The sequence below is a fragment of the Triturus cristatus genome, chromosome 9, assembly GCF_964204655.1.
Source record: "Triturus cristatus chromosome 9, aTriCri1.1, whole genome shotgun sequence".
Classification (NCBI taxonomy): Eukaryota; Metazoa; Chordata; class Amphibia; order Caudata; family Salamandridae; genus Triturus; species Triturus cristatus.
In genome coordinates this window covers 1,216,519,629-1,216,540,434 of record NC_140592.1, presented here as the reverse complement: position 1 = coordinate 1,216,540,434, position 20,806 = coordinate 1,216,519,629, and the positions used below count along the sequence as shown (strand labels likewise).

Genomic DNA, 20,806 nt, shown 5'->3' with positions numbered 1-20,806 from the left:
GCCCTCGGCCATCAGGCCTTGTGGTACAATTCCTTAAGTTTCTGGAGCCATCTTTCAGCTACAAAATCCTAGCAAGCCACCCTTTTATGTGTCCTTTATCACCATCTTTTGGCACTCCGCTCTGCTTTTTAGCACCTCACCGCAGACTCTCCTGCACTCACTGCATTTCCTTTCTCCCACTGCTTCACATACAACTTGCTCTGGTGTAAAGGCTGTCTTTGGTCATAGACCTGTGCTGGGTACTTTGACCTCAATGCTCCAATCCAACGTTTCTCTCCTACTGCGCTCTAGTAACAGCTATGCCCCTCCTTGTATTCTAAAGCTAGCCAGGTATATCCTGCATAAACTAAGGCTGAAGTGGAGATCATTTACATAAACGTAACACTACCAGGACACCTCTCTGACCTCAGAGTGACCTACAGAATTGCACTGGACTAGTTGAAAGTTTGTTTTGTAGTTGATAATAGTGTTTGGGCGCAGACATGTCGTAGTTTGCTGGTAGGACTCAAGATGTTGGTACAACTCATCTGTAGATCTCATTTTCTGACGCTTCTCTCATCTCTGTCCACAGGAGCATATATACAAGCTGATGAAAAGCGACAGCTACGCGCGGTTTCTGCGCTCCAACGCATACCAGGAATTGTTGTTGGCCAAGAAGAAGGTACTGTAATGTGTGGATTGCCGTGCTTGCATCTCTCGCATCTTTTGGTGCACGCCTGCTGCTTGCTACTAACAATGTCATGGAAACCAGTTTAATTGTGTTTTAGTTCTTTTTAAAACCAGTTACACAACAAATACTCATGATAGTAACCATACTTCATAGTCTAGACCAAATCATGCTCCTCAACATTTAGGAGGCCCTAGAGAGAGAATTTATTGTCTTCTAGAACATGACGTACTCGTTTGTAGATTGCACTAGATTAGTACTTGAAAGGAGGCCTATCGCTCAGTGCCCCATGTAACTTTATTTGTATGTTTTTAGCAGAGCCACATTACTGTATTAGCAGTGGGTAAAATTGCAAAATATTTTCGTCACATAGTAGGTGGAAGTTTCAGAAATAAAAAATATCACAAGAAATACATTTGGCCAGTGGTCTGCATGAAGATTGTACACGAGTATTCAATGCATACATAAATCATGGAGGGTCTGGGGGAGACTGGTGATGTAGAACATGTCTTGCAGCCCTGGCACTCTCCCGTTCACAGAACCAACAAGATGGTTTCTGCTCGAACCTGAGAAAAACTGCAACGAGGTGGAGAAGAAAAATTAGGCAGGAGCGGCCCCTGCAGATAAGAGTGGTGGGGCAGTGGGGTGGGGTGGGGAGGGAGTCGACAGACAATGATGAGGGAAAATTAAATTTAAAAAAAGGAAACCACTTAACTTGCTGTTGCCGTATCGCCGACTCGGCGATGCAGCAAGCACAAGGTAAGTGGTTTACATTTTTTTAATTTAAGTTTCCCTCTTTGTTTGTCGACCCCCCCTTCCCACCCTGCAACACGGCCCTTACCTGCACGGGCCGCTTCTGAAATTAGGCAAGAGCATTCCACCCCACCTTGGGAAATGTGCACGGTTTTGCCTGTGTAAAAAATATCCTGACTGTGCCTATGCACTATACTCCTCTTCTGAGTATCAGTAGAGGACAATTAAACAAAGCTGAGAATCTGTGTTTTTCATTAGTGATAATAGATAATAGTTGGGCCATATAACATTCCTTGGAGTGCAGCCCACAATGACAATATCATCACCCTCTACTTTTCAACCTTTGCTGCAAAAGAAGCCATGATTGTCTGACATGTTTGTTATGGGATCTTGAGTTAGGAGTAAAACTTGTTTTAAGGTCAGCACAAAGTTGTGAGTGGTTAAGAACTTGAGGGGGACCCTTGACCCTTGATCGGATGAGCATAACTCAGCGATCTGAACAGCTACAGCGTAGGGGCGCTAATACCTGCATCAAAGCCATTGAAGGCCATAATCAAGGCAGGGCCAGATGAGGTTGGAATCCCACATATACCTTCCCAAATCGATGATCTTCTTAAAATGTCGCAATCATCACGGCACAGCTGGAAAAACCTCTGCCACCGTAGCTGTATCTTCAGCATCTTCCTAAAAGGGAGGAGATGTGTATCAACCTTGGCTCGTCCCATTCCATCACACTATAACTATGCGAGGATGTGACCTGAGACAGCAAAGGATTCCAATTATCGGCATAGGACACAGATTGCTTAATGTTATGGGGTATGTCCTCGTGCAAAGACACAAGGGACATGTAATATACCCGACCATGTCCATAGCTTTGTGATGTGGCAAATGCTTCAAGCTGTTATTGAGGTTTGAATTAATTCAAAGTACACAGAAAAGTTTCTCCCAGCCCTCCCAATGTTCTCTGGGATTCCTAAAAGGGCACATAAAAGTACTATTATTTACATAAAAGTGCTACATATTATGTTTTCATTTGGTCTGCTCTACCAAAATGCTCTTCAAAAATGGATGGTATTGCTGACAGAGTAGGCTTTTTCATGATCATTTGAAAAAACAAAATTTCATTCGTTTGTAGAGAAGTTCTGCCTTAAATTGAAAGAGGGTAGCTATAATGATTTTCCATAAAAGCAATGCCCTCAAACCCCCTGAAGATTAGTTAAAGATTATTACAATTTAGAGCATTACTTTACGTGAATTTAATTTCAAGGTATTTTTTTCAATTGGAAGTGTTAAAATGCTGGCTTGTTCTTCTTCAGTTTCCTATTTATAAATCTGCCTAGAAGTCCATATCCTTCGATTTTAGAACGAACAGTGACACCAGAACTGGTATGTATTTAACTCTGTGGTGATGTGGGCTAGGTACCTTTTGATCCAGGATCTTATTTTAATACTAGAGCTGGGCGAAAGTTTCTCCCCGGCTGCATAATTGGTGGGTTCCCTGCTTTTATGTATCCAAATGATCTGCTGGCAAATGCCCATAATTTAATTAGGGTGGATTTGGGAGGCATTCAGAATGTCTCATAATAGGCACAGCAATGATAGAATTTTATGAATTTTCAGCAACAAGTCTGGTCCATTCTAAAGCCTGATCAGAGATTATATGATGCAGCTTTGATCATTGTCAAAAACTCCCCTCTACATTTCACTGAGTTATTTTGTCAGTTCTCCTCCCCATTATTAAGATCACTTTCTTTACAGAGGGCCATGGGTTCTGCCTGCATTGGGCCTCTAAAGCCCTCTAACGTATGTGTGTCGAGGGGAAGGTAATAGATACCTAGTGAAGTTTCAAACTCTATTTCTTGTCTGCAAGGGGCTACATATGTGCCACTGAGATGGAGAAAGCAAAAAAGACACCCAAGAAAGAGACACAAATGATGGCAAGTTATCGTGAATGTGTTCTCCATGTCCCCCTTTCCAGCTCAACACCACCTTCCGATCAAGTATTTGACCACAGAGTTAGCGTCCTGGCGGATGGGCAGTGTGAGGATGGTGGATGTACCCAGTCTAGATGTAGCCTGCAAAAAGGGGATGGTTGATTTGGCAATGCAAACTTTAAATTATCTCCTATGTTCTAATTTGCAACCTCAGTCACCTGCACTGTTTATCATTAAAAGACCATTAAAACCAGTGTAAAAATACCCAAACATGCCCACCCCTGGAATAACCGTAGCCGAGTAATGAGAAGATCAAACTGCAGTGGGAAGAAAGCCATCCGTTTAAACCAAATTAATGTGATGTTTACATGCCTGTACTTCATTAGAGTTCTCTTTAGACTTAACAGCTTGGAGAATGAAGGTTAAGTAGTTGTTTTCTCTGACATGCACTGCAAAAATGCAGCCAATGACATACTCTTTTTGAACCCTATCAAGAAATAACCCTACTTTTGCTTCATGTATTGCTGCCTTTCGTTATCATTGGCATGGCCATGATGTCATGGTGGTCGTCCGCCATGGCTGCCCATGCAGAATGATATTATGTTAAATGTTGAGTTTGTGTTTTCTGTTGCTTCTTAATCTCGTTCTGCATGCTTGTGATGGTCAAGCAAGTGTTTCTGCCCAGGTGGCTATGAAGAACACCAGCATCCCTCTGTGAAGCACCTGGACCTCTTCTCTGAAGAGATGTCCACAGCAGTCAAAAGGCATCTGGGGGTACAAGCATCAAGTTTTTCTGTCCGCAAACGTGAATGGAAAATGGTCTTTTCAGATGCATGTACCTTTTGTCATTCGCAATTTAGGTAATTGCTTTTTTTTGTGATTACCTAAATTGCAAATGCATTTAGGGAACCGCAATTTGTGAATCCCTATTTGCCGATGCATGCAGCCTTTCCTAAATGCAAACTGTGCATTTAGAAAATGCTAATTACCATCAACTTCAAGTTGATGGTAATTTGTGCATGCTTTGAAAAATGCACAAAAATTCATTTTTCAAAGTGCCATGTCGGGCACACATGCCCTTAGGGCATGTATGTGCTTCACATGTGCACACTTGCCTTTTTTTGGGGGGTGCTTCAGGGGGGCCTTAGGCCCCATGGCACCCTAAAGTTTCAATTTGCAATTTGTGATTACCAAATTGGTATTCGCAATTTGCAAATGCATTACCATTCATTCCTATGGGCCTTTAAAAATCGCTATTTGGTAATCGCAAATGAGGAGTTTGATGCATGTGGCCCCTGGTCCCCTAATGTTGACTCTGGGAGGAACATGCCAAAGACCATTTCCATCGCCAAGTGCCCATGTTCCTTTTTAGCTAGTCTCACTGCCCCTCGTGTTCTGCAACCTTCGTAGAGGACATGGGGAGACAAGGGACGCGTTCTACTCTATACCTGCCTTCCCTCCTACACAAGGGGAGGTAAAGGTGATCGGGGAACATAGTGGTACTTGAGACTGAAGGACAGGTTTGAGAGCAAGAGTGTCTGATACTTAGGGTTCACTGAAACTTTGCAGCACACACATGCGGTAATATCCAAAGTGGGATTGCCAGCTGCTTGGGATATGGTATGACCGGGTGGAGTCCTTCAAATTTCCAACTCCGAGTGAGAATTAACCCCTATATCACAATTATTGGGAAATGTGTAATTAGAGCACCACTGACAGACAACTCTAAGGTAAAAATGGGATAAGAGGCAATTGGAAGTATTGGTGGCACTAGGAATAGAAGTGGCTAATGGAACGACATGGGCATATGGAGGTTAATGTGATGAACAACTGCGACAGCAACATATGGAAGGGAACATCTTGTCTCCTTGACAACCTGCTCCACCAAAATAAATGACCCAAGTGCTGACTGTCACTCAGACAGTGAAATACTGCTCTAGAATTTGACCTTTCCAATAGCAGCTGATTCCAGTTGTGCAGAGCTCTCCATCGTTGAGAAATCTGCGGAGGGAGAATAGAAAAAATATTAATAGACTTTAAAAAAAAAAAAAGTTCTCCCAGTGCAAATTTACTTTTTGCCATTTTTTTCTCTGTGGGGAAATTGTTTTTGCCTTTGCACCCCACCAAATCTCTAGTGGCCCATTCCCCTTCCCACCCCAGAAGGGGATTCATGCAATACTGTTTATGATAGAATTTCTGCTACTTTCCAGTCTGGAATGGGTATTGATCAGACTTTAAGAATACCCAGGGCATACCACAACTAGGAACACCAACTTCCCGGCCCCTTGAGTGGCAATCATAGATTTGGAGGTCTCCTTAATTTGTGAATTCCTGACAGGTGTAAAAAAAGGTACATTTGATCCAAGACATACATTTATGAACAAATGTAGCTTTGTGACTAAGGGCCAGGTTTGCCCAAATACTGTAAGGATTACAAAAAGGCACTACTGGTTTCTGTAGGATGCTGTAATACCCAGACTTCAAAGTGCCACATCTGCATCGTCCATAGAAGCTACCACAGCAGAATCACTGTTCGTTACAGAAAGATGCCGTATTAAAAAACAAAACTTCAGTGTTTGCTGGCATATTTACAGTGATTTGTAATCATGTGTTATGTGCAGGGGAGGTGGCATAGCTGTAATTCTCAGGGATGATCTAGACTGCCAGATTTTCCAAATTGAGAGTTTAAGGGGAGTTGAGGCAATGAGTTTTGTGTTACCCTGACTCGCAAACACTCCATGGCAGGAGTGTTATTATACAGACCGCCCGGGCATTTTTCTGAAATCCTTCAAAAATACTGTAGCAGATCTAGCATTGAGATACTCTCAATTCATTCTCCTAGGAGATTGTAATCTCCATACGGATAACATTGATAATAGTAAAGTAGTTGTAATAAAGGAATTGATGTTGTCTCTTGATCTCTCCCAAGCCGGTCATGTGATTGACCAGTTATTTTCCAACATGTCTCTGATGGTAGAGGATCTACTGCCTCAAGTTTGGTCTGATCATTTTCTGATCAAATCTTGTTGTCGGCCCCTTCGAAACACCGCATCCACCCTTCGAATTCCCTGACCACAAGGACAGCCTTTTTATAAAATCCAGTGGGAGGAATTGAAATGCATTTTGGAAGATAATGCTCCTTCTTTGGTTGACCAGGTGGAAGCTGATGTTCTAATGCTAGATAACTGGATTAAGGAAGCTACGGAACAATCAGCTCCGCCTTTGACTTCCAGTTTTAAAAGAACTAAGCCCTTCAGTCCTTGGTATTCAAGCAGCCTTATAGCTGTGAAGAAAAAGCTCTAGAAAGGCAATGGAGGAAAGGCTATAACTTGAAAGATGAGGATAATTATAAACTGGCACTAAAAAAGTATCATGTTGACATTAAAACTGCAAAACTTGAGTTCTTTGGGGCCAAAATCAAGGGATTTGCCAATAAAACGTGAGAAATGTTTACTATAGTTAAAACGTTTCTCACAGCCACAGCTGTCACTAATTCTCACCATCCTTCTACTACGTGGTGTGAACAGCTTGCATCCTAACTCAATCAAAAATTCTGTCAATTCAGGCTAGTCTCTCCTCTGGCTTACCGCCGAATGATGGGATTATTGACTTGATGCACAGTACTAGGATTCTGTCGATCAAGGCGACACTATCTAAATTCAAGTCTTTCTCATTAAAAAGCTCCATGTCGGCGTTAAGCACTTTAAAAATCGGGATCTCCGTCTGACCTCTCTCCGCCCAATGTGTGTGCTCTAGGTGAGTCTGTAATGAACCCTTTAGTAAATAAGGTATTAAACTCCTCTTTAGAGTCAACTAGGGTTCCTAGCCCCTGGGAGCAAGCAAGAATTCTGCTTTTACTAAAGAAACCCTCTGCAGATCCTGGAACTCTGGCAAATGACAGACCACTGTTTCTGCTCCCGGCATTATCCAAGATACTGGAGAAGCATGTTGACCTTCAACTCTACAGGAATCTGGAATCCAATAATCTGCTTCATCCCAGCCAGTCAGGGTTTAGGCCACATTATAGCACTGAAACTGCCTTCTTGGAGGCTAGCGAATATATCAAAGGCATATTGGATGGAGGGGGAAAGGCGGTGCTGATAATGCTTGACTTATCAGCAGACTTTGATATGGTTCCACACTCCAGCCTCCTTGAGTGCTTGCAGTCAGTCGGAACAGAGGGTCAGGCCCTGAATTGTTTGGCTGAAAACTTGGCTTTTTATTCAGGTTTGGACTACAGATATTATCCTCTGATCTTTGGCTACTGTCTCGGGATACTCTGCTGAGTAGCTGTGCGCATTATAAGTTTAATTTAATCATTTAAAAGGACGTTGATAGTACAGCACCAGTATAACTCCTCACCTATGATGGCTGTTCACAATTCTTTAAAACACAGAAGATCCTGTGCCGTAGGCAGTACTTAATTTGATTCGGTGTGTCCATGTGGGCCCACCTGCACTCTTTTTGGGGATCAGGCTTAGTTTTAATCATAAGACTTTGACCCAAAACAAGAGAAAGAAAAGCAGCAAAGTGGGAAAGAAGAAAAACACTGGTGCAAAGGTTTGAAAGCAGGGGTGAAGAAAAACCTACAAGGGTGTGTGATATAGGGGAAGGGAGGGCATATTGGTAAATGAAAGAGGCATGAGGTGAAATAATGACTAGACAGCCTTGTATTCTGTAAACCTGACATTAGTCAGTGGCGCTCATGGGTTTCTTAGAAAAATGTGGGCCCCAGCACAAATTAAGTACTACCTGTGGCACATAAAAATCTTTCTCCTTTTGAGTGAGGAGTATGAATTTGTTCCTCTAGGCCATCACACTGTACAACCTTGTACATCAGTATTTAAAAGAGATCATTGCAGCCACAATTGCCCAATGGAGTTCCATCACCCTTGATACTGAACATTTGGGTAGCTCGGATATACCCAGCGATTACAATCATTGTGTGCCATGTAAGAATGGGACAGCCTGGATGCAGGGTGGGCGGTCGGTGGGAATTTATTGGAGGAAGGCTGACACCTCCTTACTCAAAATTTTAAATGGGAGCTACAAAATCAAATCTCATTTAGGCTTGTCACAAAACCCGACATTGTACACAATCTGGCGTACGTGCGGTAACAAATACAAGGAGGCAGGTGTAGCGTGTTCAAGGGAGGCACACTGGATGGAAGAGACAAGGCTTAGGCACACATAGGGCAGAGTCAAACATTGAGGAAGGGGAGATCTTGGGATTACGTACCCCTCACAAAGATAGACGGAGGCCAGACCAACACTGCTGAAGCCATTGCCTTCTTTCCAGAAGGAGGGAAGATGGTTGGCAAAGGTTCTGAGGGAAGGTGGTGACTGCAAACATGGAGACTCTTAGGTCTATCTAGACTGATGTGTACGTTCCTGTTGATCAGCCCCATCTTCCGGCAGCTTCAATGGTCAAACATATAGAAAATAGAGGGTCACACAAGTTGCAGCTCTCATCTTTGTAACTGCAAAGGTGAACACTAAAACAAAAGACCTGGCTCTGAGCACTGAAGTACTATGCATGTCATGTGCTAGGTCTTCTGAGCACTTCAGAGAGGTATACAGAACATAAAGTACTTAATACCTCGAGTTCCGCCAGCTAGGACACTTTTCTGAGTAGCTGATGTGCTCTACAGATTCTTAAATAATAATAATAATAATAGGACATTTTAAATTTTTTAAGCTTTAGGTGAAGACAATCTCTACTTGCTTATTAATGACTTTTCGATATTTTTACATTATTTTGTCTAACTACATTTCAATTGTGTGACTAGCTGGAGAGCCACGTGCAACACGAGTGGCAAAAATATTCCATGCATTATAACGACTATACCTTTATGTTGCCTCAATTACGGCTCCTATTCTATTTGTTTTATTTTCATTGGCAGTATTTATTTAGTGTGAATCTAGGTGTTTATTTGTCCCAGCAGTGGACACTGGCACTCACTTTTGGGCATCAGGGCTTATTTAACGTCATTAGATTTTGACCAGAACAAGAGAAGGAAAGGGAGAAGAAAAGAGGAAGAGAAACACAAGAAATAAAATGAAACAGGAATCAAAATGGAATATCAAAGAACATGTAAGAGTGAGACCAAGAGACAGGAAGTATATGGCGGTGGATAAAAGAGGCATGAAGTGAAATCAAGAGCAAACAGCCTTGGCAGTTGGCAGTCCCGGCATTCAGCGTTGGCAGCGGAGGGCTCCTAAGAGAATAGTTGAGCCTCTTCACTTTATTTTTGTGGTTTTTACAAATTAAGCCCTGTTCAGAGGTCAGTGAAATATTTACACAGATCATGGAAATTACACGCAAGACATGCAGTTGACACATGGAGAAGAACTTGACTTCTTTACGGACGGCCATGAATGTGGAGACTAGTCTCAGGCGGAAGGTGGGTCATGCTCCACGTAGTGTGGGTATGTCCAAAGAACTCTATTTCCTTTTTGCCAGGCAGTTTGTAAATGACCTTGTAAATGATGCAGAGGGACTTACATTTGGTTTGAGCAAAGTTGTGAAAGTGAGCCTGGTGAGTTCCTTGAGTGTGGGGGTGATATGGTGGAACTCTGAGCCCGATTTAGAGTTTGACAATGAGGGAACTCTAACGCAATGGCTACGGGTAGCCTCTCCTCTAAACTCTTGGTCCATCAGCCCAATTTACAGCTGGCCAGACCAACAGTATGTCACAACGAGGCCCATTCCTGGAGTAAAGAACATCGGAGGCAGCCCAGTTGATCATCTGCCCAATTTTGAGTGGGCAGTCAAATGTTTTTTGGGTTTTTTTTGCTGTCAAGCCACAGTAACGAACAGTAAAAATAAATAAAAATAAAAATGACTTTCACACCAAGGGAGAAAACTACCATTGTGTCAGGGGAATTAGTTTTGCATTTCTGAAAAACAAAGTCTCGCGTTAGGAGTTTGTTTTGAAAAATGAAAACCTTCCAAAAGTTTTATGTTAGCATCTGTCTCCAATGATGGACACCCACAAAACATTGTAATGGTTTTGTATGAACCACTGTGACAGCAGTTCATACAGATTGATAGAGTTCATCGCAGGGACAGTACTGAACTCTATGAAGCGGTGAGCTCTCAGTTTGGCAAGCGTTGTAAAGTCCTCCACCACCCTGATTGCCCTCACTTCATCCAACAAATTCTAAATCTTTACTTATTAGTAGAGTGCATGATCACTGAAAGGCATCATGGGGCTAGGAACGGACAAAGAGAGGAAGGAACAACAAAACAGAAAAAGAAAATGGCAAAGTTGCACGTCAAGAGCCATAGAAGAATAACATTCCGGGCAATAAGCCTAGCAGACGAGATGAGTCTTTGGTGTCCTCCTGAATTGCCTGAAATTGGAGAGGTGGTTGAGGTCCAGACGATGGAGTTCAACAGTTGTGATCCAAAGCGCAACGGGTTCTAGCCCCAGAACATGCACAAGTCACTGACAAGGCAGGCAGCTGCATGATAGGGGACATTTATCCGGGGGTGGCCAGAGGACTTCAGAAGTTTAAATTAAGTATACCTGTAGACTATTTACTGCTGGAACAGTTGAAGAGGCATCAGCATTTCCGAGCATTTGAAGTAAAGGGAATTGATTGAGACTGATGCCCCTAATTTAAGAAAATTTGCAGTAGTTCAAATATACCATAGTGGCACTTTTTTTGCCATATGTATGTTAAAATATTCTGGTGTTGATCTAGGAGCAATCTAGATGTTTAAAAATGGCATTTAAAAACATATCATTATATATATATATATGGTGTTGTCCGTATTCGATGACGGCCAAACAGTAGCTTCAAACTTCCAATCTGGTATGAAAGCAATAAGCGCCTGGATGTCATCAAATTGCCTTAAGCTAAATTCTGATAAAACAGAAGTGATGACATTCGGGAGATTACAACCAATCTGGTCTCCACAATGGTGGCCCCAACAAATGGGACAACCTCCAGAACCAGTAGTCAAGGTACGAAATCTGGGGGTTATCTTTGACAACAAATTGTCCTTCCAGCAGCATGCAAATTCAGTGGTTTCATCCTCCTTCCACACCTTAAAAAAGATCAAAAAACTCATTCCGTACTTACCATCTTCTGCAGGTAAAACTTTAGTCAGCACGTTCGTCTTTTCTAAAACGGACTATTGTAATGCCTTGCTTCTAAATGCACAACAAAAGGTCCTCAACAAACTACAGACTGTACAGAATGCAGCAGCCAGGACCCTGCTACCCATTCCCAAATTTGCATCTGTCTCCCCCTACATCCAACAGCTACATTGGCTGCCGGTGAGGAGCCGCATCAAATTTAAAGCCTTGTGCATAGCTTATAAAGCGATCCACAATCGTGGCCCCCTATTCCTAAAACAAGCCTTTCACCCGCCCGAACAGCGAAGAACACTGCGTTCATCCTCAGCCCATCTGCTAACAGTCCCCCGCACAAGAAGGGCTAACTGGGGAGACAAACGCTTCATCGTTGCCACAGCTAGACTGTGGAACACTCTCCCTCTCCACATCAAATGTGCACCAACTCTGCTCCATTTCAGAAAAAAACTGAAAACATGGTTGTTCCAAGCCTAAACCCCCTTCTCCGACAGAGAGTTCTGTGACAACAGCGCCGAGACACCCTCGGGTAATTGCGCGCTCTAAAAATCGCCATAAATAAATAAATAAATAAATATAAATATATAATCTTCGAATTACATTTCATATACCCTCGGAACCTATATTTTCTGAATCCTTTACTTCTCGTCTCCTTCGGAAGTGGCTTGAAACAGTTTACTTTCTAAGGCTTTAATATACGAGCATAGTCATTTATTTATGGCAGCATTCTAATATCTGTGACTTATGTCATGTTATTAGTGCATACCCTCTTAATATGCCGTGTGCTTATTTATTATGTTCTAAAATGTACCTAAATGTTTAATTATCTTATTCGTCTTTTCCGTTCATTTATTTATGTGCTTAAATGTGGTTGGATCATTTAAGAAATGAATTTATGCAGGCCCATCTCCAGGCATCAGCCACGTAGGCGGTCGTCTATAGTGCGCCTCCTGGAGTCTCAGGCAAAAAAGGACCTAAACTATGACATCAAATTACCTTGAGATGCACCACACGTTTTTAAAATGTGCTTTATGTAGCCTATCATGATGGCATGGCGCTACAATATTGTGTTCAAAATATCAACCCACAGATATATCATGACCATAATATTGATTCCCAAAATACTGTGATGGTGGAGTTCATAATAGTAAATCTGCGCTGACCTTGATTATATTTTGGTTGATGATATGCTCTTGGAATATCTGCAGGTCAATATTTCCACCACAATATTATGATAACAACAATTGAGACATCATAAAGTGCATTGCATTGCATTGCTATATTTCTATGTATGTAATGTAAGAGCGCTTGTTATCAAGATGGGATAGGTTGCATTACTCTGCTCTATGTCCTAGTCTGTAATGTAAGTGTGCTTGTTATAGACCACAGTTTAAGGGGTGTCCTTCAATACATCTCTATGAATCTGTATTGAGAATCCTACTCGACTACTTGTCCTGTGAGGCCAAAGCTGTGCTGTGCAGTACTTACCTGTCTTGGTCTTCATAAGCTTCAAATTATGCCCTGTGTCAATGGCAGCTTCTCTCGCCAATCAACATACAGAGATTTGAAGGCCAATAGGTTTTGTTTGTTCACTTGAAGAATCAATTTCATAGATGTTGAGGATTAATGAATTGCAGTTAGTGGTGGAAAAAACAAATAGTAATTGGTACTGCCTAGGATTCTGAAGACACAGAAGGTGCGGAACACTGCTCTGAATGCACAAGCCGAGTACAACAACAGATCAATGTTGCATGATCTTTTTTTTCTTTTTTTGGCAGTAGCATTTGTCTCCTTTTGGAGTCACTGGTTGTAGTTCAAGGGTTGTGGTTTGGTTTTTTCTTTGCTCTATTCCAGATGGTTTGCTGCTTTTTATCACATGTCTGGAAATGCAGTGCTAGTCTTTGTGAGGTAGTGGCTTATCTTCGCAGTAGGCTTCTGGAAGGATCTTAAGTGGGGTCTGCTGCTGGTAGTGTTTAAAGAGAGGATAGGGACTTGGGCAGACACACAACAAGATTAGTATTGGGGAAACAACTGAGGCTAGTAAGAACAACTTGTGTTTGTCAATTCAATTCAAATAAGCTTTATTCGATTTAAAAATAAATAAATCCTAAAAGCACAGTATATCACGTCATATTAGAAAATGAAGCAGCACTATAAAAAGATTTTTAAAATAGTGAGAATAATATAGGTTAAATTGCCGGATTCATATGCCAATAGATTTCCTGCATCTAATTAAACTTTTCAAATACGACGCTATGGATCTTGTAAACACTTCATGCTCTAAAAATTGTGATATTAAAAACGCTGGACGGCATTGTCTTAAACCTATTTTCCTTAAAATAGGTAAAATCCACCTCTTTCTTGAAATGGAATAAAATGTACTGAATAAAAGAACATGCATTGTTGATTGCAAAAACACATCATCACATGGGCGCATACTCATAATTCTATATCAATCGTCGCATACTCATAATTCTATATCAATCGTTAATGACAGGGAAGCTGATTAACCTGTGAAAGTTCCCCAATCGGAAACTGGTCAGCATCATCTGATGATAATCCCTGGTAACGATTTCAAGATATGGTTGTATACTATAAGTAATTAATAACTTCTGATTCTCCTGTACCGTTGGATTTAAATTTCATTTAAAAATCTATTTGTCTCCAGGACCATCAGACAATTAGTTTTCAATGTTTTGCTCAGGATTATAATTATACTATAAGGGTCGTCAAAATATTCAGAGTGCCCAAGGTCTTTCATTACATTTTTAACGTAATTGAACCAAGGGATACTAGATGCCCGTTGTAAATTTAAACTGTCATTTAAAATATCCCGGTTAAAACTAGTATTTGTTGTAGACCAGATCTTGTGCCACAATAAAATAGGTTGTATTTTTATATGGTCTGATATATATGGCATGCCTAGTTCAGAATGACAGATGTAGGTGGCTGTGCTACTTGGGACTGCCAACAAATATCTAAAAAAGGCATTCTCGACTAGTTGCAAGAGCTGGATATCGGCGTAGCCCCAAATGCCAGTGCCATACATAGCAGTTGAGACACATTTGGCTTTATAAATCTGTACTAATTCGACGACCGGTCGTCTTCCCAGTTTTCTGGCAAAATTAGCTAGTGCGGCAGTGGCTTTCGCAAATAATAATTTTCTTGCTAGTACAGCCTGGGACCAAGTCCTCCTATGGTTGAAAAGAATGCCTAAATAAGAAAATTTATTAGTGAATTCGACCTTATTATGATCAATAAATATATCTCGGCATTTTGCACTGTCTTTTCCACATCTCATAATAAAAGTTTTAGAAGTGTACACTCGAAGGCCCAGACTATGCATAAATATTGAGAAACTGGAAACTACTCTTTGGAGCCCGAGTTGTGTTTGTGACATTATGACTGCGCCGTCCGCATACAATGAGGCTGATATTGGACTCTTATCTAGCTGTGGAAAATCCTTGCACTGTCTCACTAGGACTTGGCCTAAGCCATTAATGTACAGAGTACATAAAAAAGAGGCCAAAACACATCCTTGTCTTACCCCTTTCCGTATTGCAAACTTTGCAGTACACTCTCCCTTAATTCCATAACGAACCCTAGCTTTGGCGTCACAGTATGGCTGCCTCATGAAGTCAATGAGTGGCATTTCCACACCCAGATCTTCTAGAATCCTCCATAATTTGTCATGTATGACACAGTCGAATACAGCACTAAGGTCTACAAACGCCAAGTACAGTTTGCCCTGCTTGGCTAATGTATATCTACCCAGGAAAATATTTAAGTTTAGTCCCTGCTCGATCGTATCTAAGCCCTGTCGGAAACCATATTGTAGCTCTGTAATAATTCCAGCTTCTTTGGCCCAGAACTGTAATCTGTTCAGTAGAACGCGACCAGCCACCTTAACTAAAGAATCTAACAGTGATATTGGTCAATAACATATAGGATTATGGCGATCTCCCTTCTTGAAAATTGGGACCAAGATTGATTGTGACCAAGATGGAATGAATCCACAGGAACATGCTGTTAGTACTATTGTTAGTAGGGGGCCCAAAGGTTATTATGATAACAACAATTGAGACGTCATAAAGTGCATTGCATTGCTATATTTCTATGTATGTAATGTAAGGGCGCTTGGTTTCAAGATGGAATAGGTTGCATTACTCTGCTCTATGTCCTCATCAGTAATGTAAGTGTGCTTGTTATAGTCCACAGTTTAAGGGGTGCCTTCAATACATCTCTGTGAATCTGTACTGAGAATCCTGCTCGGCAACTTATTCTGTGAGAGCAAAGCTGTGCTGTGCAGTACTTACCTGTCTTGGTCTTCATAAGCTTCAAATGATGCCCCGTGCCACTGGCAGCTTCTCTCGCCAATCAACATACAGAGATTTGAAGGCCAATAGTTTGTGTTTGTTCACTTGAAGAATCAATTTCATAGATGTTAAGGATTAATGAATTGCAGTTAGTGGTGGAAAATGCAAATAGTAATTGGTACTGCCTAGGATTCTGAAGACACAGAAGGTGTGGAACATTGCTCTGAATGAGCCAGCCGAGTACAACAGCAGATCAATGTTGCATGATCTTTTTTTTTTTTTTTTGGCAATTGCATTTGTCTCTTATTGGAGTCACTTGTTGCAGTTCAAGGGTTGCAGTTTGTTTTTTTCTTTGCTCTATTCCACATGGTTGCCACCATTTATCACCTGTCTGGAAATGCAGTGCTAGTCTTTGTGAGGTAGTGGCTTATCTTCGCAGTAGGCTTCTGGAAGGATCTTAAGTGGGGTCTTCTGCTTGTAGACTGGTAGTGTTTAAAGAGAGGACAGCGCCTTGGGCAGACACACAACAAGATTAGTATTGGGGAAACAACTGAGGCTAGTAAGAACAACGTGTGGGTGTCAATTCAATTCAAATAAGCTTTATTCGATTTAAAAGAAAATAAATCATAAAAGCACAGTATATCACGTCATATTAGAAAACGAAGCAGCATTATAAAAAGATTTTTAAAATAGTGAGAATAACATAGGTTAAATTGCCGGATTCATATGCCAATAGTTTTCCTGCATCTAATTACACTTTTCAAATACGAGGATATGGATCTTGTAAACACTTCATGCTCTAAAATTGTGATATTAAAAACGCTGGATGACATTGTATTAAACCTATTTGCCTTAAAATAGGTAAAATCCACCTCTTTCTTGAAATGGAATAAAATTTACAGAATAAAAGAACATGCATTGTTGATTGCAAAAACATATCATCACATGGGCGCATACTCATAATTCTATATCAATCGTTAATGACAGGGAAGCTGATTAACCTGTGAAAGTTCCCCAATCGGAAACTGGTCAACATCATCTGATGATAATCCCTAGTAACGATTTCAAGATCTGGTTGTATACTATAAGTAATTAATAACTTCTGATTCTCCTGTACCGTTGGCTTTAAATTTCATTTAAAAATCTATTTGTCTCTAGGACCATCAGACAATTAGTTTTCAATGTTTTTCTCAGGATTATAATTATACTACCAGGGTCGTCAAAATATTCAGAGTGCCCAAGGTCTTTCATTACATTTTCAACGTAATTGAACCAAGGGATACTAGACTCCCGTTGTAAATTTAAAATGTCATTTAAAATATCCCAGTTAAAACTAGTATTTGTTGTAGACCAGATCTTGTGCCACAATAAAATAGGTTGTATTTTTATAAGGTCTAATATATATGGCATCCCTAGTTCAGAATGACAGATGTAGGTGGCTGTGCTACTTGGGACTGCCAACAAATATCTAAAAAAGGCATTCTCGACTAGCTGCAAGAGCTGGATATCGGCGTAGCCCCAAATGCCAGTGCCGTACATAGCAATTGAGACACATTTGGCTTTATAAATCTGTACTAATTCGACGACCGGTCGTCTTCCCAGTTTTCTGGCAAAATTAGCTAGTGCGGCAGTGGCTTTCGAAAATAATAATTTTCTTGCTAGTACAGCCTGGGACCAAGTCCCCCTATAGTTGAAAAGAATGCCTAAATAAGAAAATCTATTAGTGAATTCGACCTTATTATGATCAATAAATATATCTCTGCATTTTGCACTGTCTTTTCCACATCTCATAATAAAAGTTTTAGAAGTGTACACTCGAAGGCCCAGATTATGCATAAATATTGAGAAACTGGAAACTACTCTTTGGAGCCCGAGTTGTGTTTGTGACATTAAGACAGCGCCGTCCGCATACAATAAGGCTGATATTGGACTCTTATCTAGCTGTGGAAAATCCTGGCACTGTCTCACTAGGACTTGGCCTAAGCCATTAATGTACAGACTAAATAAAAAAGAGGCTAAAACACATCCTTGTCTTACCACTTTCCGTATTGCAAACTTTGCAGTACACTCTCCCTTAATTCCATAACGAACACTAGCTTTGGCGTGGCAGTATAGCTGCCTCATGCAGCCAATGAGTGGAATTTCCACACCCAGATCTTCTAGAATCCTCCATAATATGTCATGTATGACGCAATCGAACGCAGCACTAAGGTCTACAAACGCCAAGTATAGTTTGCCCTGCTTGGCTAATGTATATCGACCAAGGATAATATTTAAGTTTAGTCCCTGCTCGATCGTGCCTAACCCCTGTCGGAAACCATATTGTAGTTCTGTAAGAATGCCAGCTTCTTTGGCCCAGAACTGTAATCTGTTCAGTAGAATGCGACCCGCCACCTTAACTAAAGAATCTAACAGTGGTATTGGTCGATAACATATAGGATTATGGCGATATCCCTTCTTGAAAATTGGGACCAAGATTGATTCTGACCAAGAATGGAATGAATCCATAGGAACAACATGCTGTTAGTACTAGTGTTAGTAGGGGGCCCAAAGGTTATTATGATAACAACAATTGAGACGTCATAAAGTGCATTGCATTGCTATATTTCTCTGTATGTAATGTAAGAGCGCTTGTTATCAAGATGGGATAGGTTGCATTACTCTGCTCTATGTCCTCGTCTGTAATGTAAGTGTGCTTGTTATAGTCCACAGTTTAAGGGATGTCCTTCAATACATCTCTGTGAATCTGTACTGAGAATCCTGCTCTGAAACTTATTCTGTGAGAGCAAAGCTGTGCTGTGCAGTACTTACCTGTCTTGGTCTTCATAAGCTTCAAATTATGCCCCTTGTCAATGGCAGCTTCTCTCGCCAAATAATGTACAGGGAATTTAAGTTGAAGGCCAATAGGTTGTGTTTGTTCACTGGAAGAATCAATTTAATCGATGTTAAGTATTAATGCATTGCAGTTGTAACTGCCTAGGATTCTGAAGACACAGAAGGTGCGGAACACTGCTCTGAATGAGCCAACCGAGTAGATCAATGTTGCCTGATTTTTTTTTGTGGCAATAGCATTTGTCTCTTATTGGAGTCACTTGTTGCAGTTCAAGGGTTGCACTTAGTTTTTTTCTTTGCTCTATTCCACATGGTTGCCGCCATTTATCACCTGTCTGGAAATGCAGTGTTAGTATTTGTGACGTAGTGGCTTATCTTCGCAGTAGGCTTGTGGAGGGATCTGAAGTGGGGTTTGCTGCTGGTATGCTGGTAGTGTTTAAAGAGAGCACAGCGCCTTGGGTAGACACACCACAAGATTAGTATTGGGGAAACAACTGAGGCTAGTAAGATCACATTGTGGTTGTCTTCCTCAGTAAGCTGTAAGGCGTAGGCTTTCTTTGTTGCACTAATGTGTGATGGAATACTCCAGGTTGTCCACCAGTTGCCTTGGGTTAGGGGCAGGGCTGGACTGGCTGTAGCGGGCACCGGGCAATCCCCTGGTACGCTGCACGGGCGGGACCGGTTTTCGGCCCCTGGGGGCCGTTTTTGTTACAGGGCCGTTTTTGCAGTATAGCTGCAAAATCGTCCCTGTAACAAAATCGGCCAAAAACCGGCCCTGGCAAAGAGCTTGGCAGCACCACCAACCCTCCCCCATCCCCCCCACCCACGGGGTGGGGGGGGTAGGGGCGGCCGCCGAGCACTTTGCCAGGGCCGGTTTGGGTTCCCAGTCTGGCCCTGGTTAGGGGTTAGGACAAAGGCTCAATATTAGTCCAACCTCAGTCTTACACTACTCTTTAAGAAAAGTGCTCCTTCCACAGTAATGTGGATCGCCCTTTGGTAGTGAGCCCTTCAACAGTATTAGTCCCATTCCAAGATGGCCGGCACCTTTTTCCTAGAATTAGGATAGGCAACTTGGAGCAAGTTCATCCACAGTTTTGCCACTACTGACTGAGCTCCAGGAGATATTTTTTAAGGAGGTGTTATGTTAACCCCTTCAGCGCTGCGCGGATTCCCCCGCGGTGCTGAAGGGTTCGAGCGCGGGCGGGGCGATGACGGAACGGTTCCGTCATGAGCACAGCTCAACCGATGCTCATGACGGAACCGTTCCGTCATGAGCATGGAAGGGGTTAATTGAATGATGGTACAAAACTGTGGTGCAAATGAGGGGCTGGAAATTGGTCACAAGACACTTTCTGGAATAGAATATCAATGAAATGGAGGGGGGGCAAACCCATATAAAAGGAAGAAACCAGTCTGTGTTGCTGGGATGGTGAAGGGCGGAGCCTAATGGAAGAGGTGCAGGGGCAGTGAGGAGTGAGCAGCAGCAGTAGTGGAGGGCTTCTAAGGTGAAGCTGGGGGAGGGTACATGCATGCTGCTGGGAGGTCCTTTGTGAATTAATTTAAATGCCATCACCCAGCTCCTGGTAGGGGCACAGGAAGGGCTGTAGGCCTGGCTACAGCATAGAAGGGTACACCCTAACAGGAGGTGGTGAGGCCTCCCAATGTATATGGTTTAGGAGGGCTGGCCTCTGCAGAAGACAGTAAGTCCTTCTGACATGTAGCATTCTGAGCAGCACCCTCACTGCATTGGCCTTGGAAATCTAGTTTGGCCCTGAGCTGTATTTTGGCCCAGCCTACGTTAGCTTAAGAGGGAGTGCAGGGCCTGGGAAGATGTTATTTCCAAAGTAATGTGGTAGGTTAAAGCTGTGGCTGGTATTTGGTGGGGATATATGACGTTACAACGCACACTTTTACAACGCATGCACTTACAACGCATTTTTTACAACGCAAAATCCATTACAACGCACTACACTTACAACGCATGACACTACAACGCATTTTTAAAAACTACCTTTACAACGCATACCATTACAACGCATAATATAAAATTGCATTTAAGGTAAGTATTAGATAGTATAGGGGTAAAAATTACTATTCTAACTCCAGGGGGTGCAACAGTAGGGTAAGTGTTGGATAGTTTAGGGGTAAAAATTACTATTCTAACTCCAGGGGGTGCAACAGTAGGGTAAGTGTTGGATAGTA

The 20,806-nt window shown here is 41.9% G+C and overlaps 1 protein-coding gene across 2 annotated transcripts in view; it reads left to right on the top strand.

The window, feature by feature from the left end:
* Positions 1–20,806, top strand: part of RGS6 (regulator of G protein signaling 6) — a 1,064,816-nt gene that overhangs the window by 977,788 nt on the left and 66,222 nt on the right. For both annotated transcript variants that reach the window (XM_085627281.1, XM_085627283.1), the window contains exon 16: positions 572–661. In XM_085627281.1, coding sequence (XP_085483407.1) covers positions 572–661 — 90 coding nt within the window. The remainder of the gene's footprint in view (positions 1–571; positions 662–20,806) is intronic.